General features: G+C 34.6%; 1 protein-coding gene across 1 annotated transcript in view; it reads right to left on the minus strand.

The window, feature by feature from the left end:
• The window catches only part of CUNH5orf42 (chromosome unknown C5orf42 homolog), a 100826-nt gene that overhangs the window by 43102 nt on the left and 51265 nt on the right, over positions 1-6459 (minus strand). Inside the window, exons 30-33 of the mRNA XM_023524826.1 lie at positions 6155-6277; positions 4474-4666; positions 1762-2058; positions 808-1575 (exon numbers count right to left, since the gene is read on the minus strand). Coding sequence (XP_023380594.1) covers positions 808-1575; positions 1762-2058; positions 4474-4666; positions 6155-6277 — 1381 coding nt within the window. The remainder of the gene's footprint in view (positions 1-807; positions 1576-1761; positions 2059-4473; positions 4667-6154; positions 6278-6459) is intronic.

Here is a 6459-nt window from a genome sequence, read left to right on the forward strand (position 1 = left end):
GTTGATAACCACTGACGCTGCATGATGCTAATGGGGGTTTGTGATACTCTTCTAATAAAAAAATTTCTTTAAATCCTTCTTAAAGAGTGTACTTTTCCAAAGCGTTAACCATTTTTTCCCTGTTCATTATATATTCAGAAGGAAAGAGGCATGGTAAGTATTTCTTCTAAGGAAATAACCATTTTTCCCCATTACTATCTTCAAATCTTAAAAAATGCACCACCAGAGAATGAATTACTCAATTTCCTTCCTATGATGGTACACTACTGACTTAGAAAATTAAAGCCTAAACAATTTGAATTTCATAAATCAAAGGTTAAAACTTTGAAAAGGAGTTGGTGGGTTTATTAAGATTCAATCTTTGTGTTTTAAATATATAATTTGTTTTTTAAATATGCATAACTTCTTATAGACCTGAGTCCATCTGACAACTTTAACCTGTAAAAGATTCCAGGCAATCGTATTACCATTTCTAGGCACCTCCAACAATGCCCTCTCTCTAGAGACACACACACACACACACACACACACACACACGCAACAACAGTACTGGTCATTTTATTTTACTACTTATTTCTTCTCTAAGTAGAAGAAATGTGTGTGAAAGAGCAGCAAATTCTGGTATTGATGCCCAAGAAGGACCTAAAGCCTTTAAAATACTGATTATTTTAAACCAGATTTTTATATGTTCAATAACAGAAGAATTACTTTTACAAAAGAAATGTATAAGAGCTTATCATTGAATGTATAGTATTTATAGTATGAAAAACACAGAACTGTGCTTTTGCATCCTGTAAAAAACATTACCATATTTTCCTGAGACAGATATGAATGAAGTAATAATAGCTTTGGGTATTTTCTTTCTTCTGCTACAGTACTGATAGGTATTGAGGGAACTGTAACTGATGCTCTTGAGACAGAAGAAAATACATTTGGAGGTTTAAGTTGCAGGTGCAATAACGGAAGTCCAAAGGAATTCTGAGGAGATATCTCAAGGGGTCCTGGCTTAACATTAAACAGTTTTTCAGGTTTCACAAATATTGAAGAATCCTGTTGAGGTGTCAAGTCTTCTTGTCCCATATACTGATCCGAGTTTATATGCTTAGGAATTTCCGTATTTACAGTTTTTTCCCATTTCTTCTGCTCGACTGCCTTTTTTATGGCTTCAGTATCATACTGGCTCAAATTCAAATGGGACGCTGAAGTAGTGTGCATTCCTCTCTGTGGCAGAGGAGAATGCAAGGAATCAGATGATCCCCATGCCTCCCTTGGCTGTGGTGGAGGCCTGAAGGGAACCTGTGGAACTCTTTCTGTATGGAAGGAAAGAGGCTTAAATTCATGCTTAGGCTGAAACTGAAGCAAAGGAAAACCATCACCAGGTCTGAAAGCTTTTGCAGCTGGGATAAGTCTAGGTGTCTTCGGAATGGCAGAAGATAAAGACAAGAGGTAGAGGTGAGTATTTCCAGCAGGAGCTGAAGATAACGAAGTGCTTGGTAAGCTTTGAGATGCTGGAGGTAATCCTCCATTTTGAGGCTGGCCTGCTAATTGACAAGGAACACTCCCATGTGGAACATTCTGGAAAAGAAAAAAAGCTACTAGGTAAGCTCAGGATATATTACAAACTCCTTATTTTGTAAATGATGTTCAATATGTTTGGGGGGGGTGGAATATAGTAACTGCCAAAAATATTATTTACTCAAATAACAAAATCAACAGTTGAACTACTAGGACAACTTTATGGTATTTTTAAATGCAAGTTACCTGTGACTTTCCATTACTATTTTGATCAGACTGCACGATTCCTTTGGGGCAGTGTGGGCCGTTCGTGCCAGGCTCTCTCATGTGCTCTCCTCCCAAGGACTGAGGTCTAATGGAAAATCTTTCCTTCACATTTCTTCTGGCGTCTTCAACATCACTACTCCCTCTTGCAGGGTTTGATACCTGGCTTCCCGCCAAATGCATAGTCTGAGACTGCTGTAGAAGCTGATGTATATCTGGGAGATTAGCAAAGGATGATCCTACTATTTGCATTAGGCTCATGAAGTTGATCTGTTGCAGCTATAATAAAATAAAAATTAAAGGAACATCTTAAAATATAATGAAAAAAATCTAAGAAATCAACAACAATGTGAGTATTCCACAATAGTCATACCTTTATCTTAATATCTGTGTGACCCATGAATGCTGAGCAGGAAGCATAGCTGGGAGAGATTTTTTTAAAAAGGGGAAAAAAGAATAGCTTCCTGTGTTCAAGGAGTTGTCAGCTGGGAATATAAACTCATAAATGAGATTTAGGACCAATTGTGAAGCAGTTTACATAAACATCCCAGGGATCATAAAGGAGTGATATGATGGAGTGGGGTGAGGGTAATTAAAGAATTCCTAAAATGGGTGTGTCACGAACAGATTTTTCAGGAAAGAAAATAGAAGAGATTAGCAAACGGGTAAAGAATGAGGAATTCCCATGGAAGGGCTAACTAGGTGAAAGGCAAAAGCATGCATAAGTGGTTGACCACTTGTGCTGCACATTAAAACCACCTGAGCAGCATTTTAAAAAAATCCCCATGGCCGAATCACACCCCATGCCAATAAAATCAGAATGTCAGGATGGGAGCCAGGATTATTATTTTTTAAGATAACCATGTGATTTCAATGTGCAAAAAAGCTTGGGAACCACTAGCATATGCACTGGTTTAGACGGAACAGGAAATTTACAGCGGCTATAATGAGAAGATATGCAGTGCAGCAGTCTTCAAACTTTAGCATACATCACAATCACCTGGAGGATTTCAAGAACTCTGCTGAGCCCCATTCCCAGAGCTGCTGATTTCAATAGGCCTGGGATGGGGGCTTGATAATCTGCATTTCTAACATCTAAGTGATGCTAATGTTACTGGTCCAGGGACCACACTGAGAACCAATGATTTTGTGAAATGCAGTGGGGAAAAAAGGGAAGGTAAAAGCTGGGTGGGGAGTCTTTCAAGACAATAGAATAATTTGCTTTTGGTAAAACAAACCAACAAGGAAACATTGAAGGTTAAAAATACATAGGTACCCTTCAATTTTATATATATACACACACACACACACACACACACACACACACACACACACATTATATATAATATATGTAAAATATATATAAAATATATAAAATATAAAATATATATCTAAAATATATATTTTATTTACATAAATACATATTTATGTAAAATATATATAAAATATATAAAATATAAAATATATATATAAACACATCCTTATTACAAAAGAAAATATAGAAAAGCATAAAAAGAAAGTAAAAATCATTCATAATCTTATCCCCAGAGATAACTAGTACTGATACTTCTCATGTATTTCCTTTCACTATTTGTATTTTAAAAACAATATTATTAACATAGAGTATACAAATTTGCACCTGAAATTTAAAAAAGGAAAATAGAGTATTAAAACAATATCTGAAAAAGAATGTCATAGAAAATATATATATAAGATAATGGAAGTATGAAGTTCTGAGACTCTAAGGTTGGCTACAGCTATAGAAATAAAAAGTGGCTATACTGACAGTGTGGGCAAAACAAGAAAGAGGGCATAGACGAACACTGGATGTGGGTAGTGAAAGAAGGCAAGGGTGACTATGACAGTGATTCTTAATCTTTTGTGTGCATCAGGATTATTTGGAGAATTTGTTAAATATGCAGAGTAGTGACCAGCAAAGTCCCTAGGTAATCCAAAAACAAATTTGAGAAATGCTTCTAAAACTTTAAGCTGGTAAAACAGATAGTGTTATTAAATGGAAAAGGAAAAGAAGGGACCAGGGAGAATAAGAATAATGTCAGTTTCAGTAAGTTTCATGGGACAGTGGGACATACTGGAAAAGTATTCTCATCAGGGCTTGTTAAGATCAAAGAAATCGAGTATCACCAATATAAAAATAGTATATCACATCACATAAAAGGATATGGAAGTGAATGTAGAACACATAAGTACAGGATTAGATCTGAGGGAAATTAATGTTTAAGGAATGAAACAGAAAAGGAAAATAATTTAAAACTGTTGGTAGAAAAAAGGATAACGAGGTGAAAAAAAGATGATGGAAGTTAAAGAGAACGTTACTTTAAAATGCAGCTGACAATTTCAAACAGAAACAAAATTTGGTTTGAGGATAAGAAATATGTGACAGGCTGTGTTAGAAAATAACATTTGGATACCTTTGAACAGGAGTCCACTGGTCTGCTTTGATTATCCCCCACTTCACTTTTGTGTGCAGCTCTGCATCTCAAAGAAGTCACTGTGAAAAGTGAGTAGCTCAGCCTAAAGTTAGCCCTAGAGTTAGGAACTTCTGAATAAGAGTGCCCGAAAAAGCCTTGCGATTTAATTTTAACTTGTCTGTTTCTAGAAGTCTGTTCATATTTTAAAACCTTACATATATTTCACGTGTAGATTTACTTATTTATATGGAGATATGCTCACCTGAACTAATTTAAACATTTCATCTTCGAGCATCTGCCTAACAGAATCAGAAGAATCCGGTAATCGAACCCTGGGTTCATTTCTCTGGGTCTGCTGGGGTGCTGGCAGAGGTGTCTGTGAAGCAACATCGACTCCATTTGACACCAAAGGTGGAACTGAGGAAGATTTATCTTTAAATGCAGAGATCTGTGCACTACATGTGGAAGCATATAAATACAAATTACACATAAATCAAAAAAAAAAAAATTAGATGTCTATAACCAGAATATTCTGATCCTACTTTTTCTTCTACTTTAAAGGCTTTCTGGAAGTTTTCAGAAAATGTAAACCCAAAGCCTATCTCTCTGTACCCCTTGGCCATTAGATCCATTTGTCATCAGCAGTTATTCATCTGAATGCCTTCATTAAGGGACATGTACTGTCTAGTCAGCCACGGTGCCCTCCCTATGGTGTTACAACCCAGACAGTACACACATGTATTTTATTTGCCTGGTCCCTGCAGGCATCTGAGTTTGAGACATGTGCAATAATTCTGATTAGCTGTACAGACTATGTAATTTGGCTTAAGAATATTTTTTTTGGCCAAATTTAATAACCCAGAATGGAATTAAGAAAACTAGGGAACGTATGGGTTAAAAAAATGTTTAATTCTGAAATAAGTACAGCAGACTTCTGCTGATCATCATTTAAAGTGAAACAACAGTGTTGTGAACATTTCATTTCCAAACAAATCACAGTTCATACTTATGATTAAATCCTAACCAAAAAAAGCTTATTTAAAAATAAAAGTTACAAGTCAAAGTAAGTATTTTTTTAATAAAATGATTGTTTTGGGATGATTCCTTAAACATAGCAAGTATTCAATGTTTTCTAAGCAAATCCATTTCATACACTAAGTAAGGAACTAGGCATTATATCCAAATAAAATGACCACTGTCTCTAAAAAGAAAAGCACATATTGAATTGCATTTAGATTTATTTGGGCTTACACAAATCCCCTTTCAGCAGTATTTGCCTACTATCAAGTATCTAATATACTCTGTAATAAGACTTTATTTGGCAAATCCATGAAAAACAGGTATTAGAACTGACTTGCCCATTTTAAGACAAATTTACTGGCCTTTGCTTGCAACAAGTGGCAAAAAGATAAATTCTAATTATGGAGAATTTTTCTAAAGTAAAGCTGTGCTATATTATCTTATTTCAGCAAGATTTCTACACAATAAACACACTGTTCAAGCTCTGTAAAAAAATTCAAAAGATAGAAGTGGATGAACCTGTATTCTAATTAAATTAAACTAAAAAAATTAAAATCATTTTATATGCTATTAGAAACCTGTTAGAGGCTGAAAATGAGCAACTACATCTTTTCATAATATACCCACTGTTCTTAAATAGTTCCTGTATGTCTTTAAAACAACTGTTAGAAGAAAATCTTTTCATTAAAGGTGTCAGAAATGTGCACCTATTTTACTTTTTTAAAAAATTTATATATTTTTTAATTGAAGGAATGATTTAAAATTTTTTAATTTTGCTCTTTAATGCTTCATGTTGCTTTCCCTTTATTCTCCTAGTTTTTGGTGAAAATGTTTAGTGATTATTTCAAAAATTTCGCTTCATTCTCTTATCTATTTGTAAAACATGATTATATTAAAATGATAGAGTACGCAAAAATTCTTACCTAGAAACTTCTGAACTTGTATCCACACAAAATGAATGCGGAAGGGCATGTTCAGGATTTGAAAAGTCTTCAATCATACTATAATTAAAGATTAATAAATAATTGATTAGGAAGCAAGATATTCTTCACATTACCTAAGGTACAAGTGATCAAACCCTCAGCCATCTACACGTCTAAAAGTCCTCTAATCCTCTGTAATGCTTAGCTCATAATTACAATCTGTTTACGTCTGTCTCCATAGCAATTCACAACAGATTCAAACAAAAGCAAAGAATATGTCTGGATAGCTTAACATATGACTTGAA

Source organism: Pteropus vampyrus, unplaced genomic scaffold (assembly GCF_000151845.1).
Source record: "Pteropus vampyrus isolate Shadow unplaced genomic scaffold, Pvam_2.0 Scaffold498, whole genome shotgun sequence".
NCBI lineage: Eukaryota > Metazoa > Chordata > Mammalia > Chiroptera > Pteropodidae > Pteropus > Pteropus vampyrus.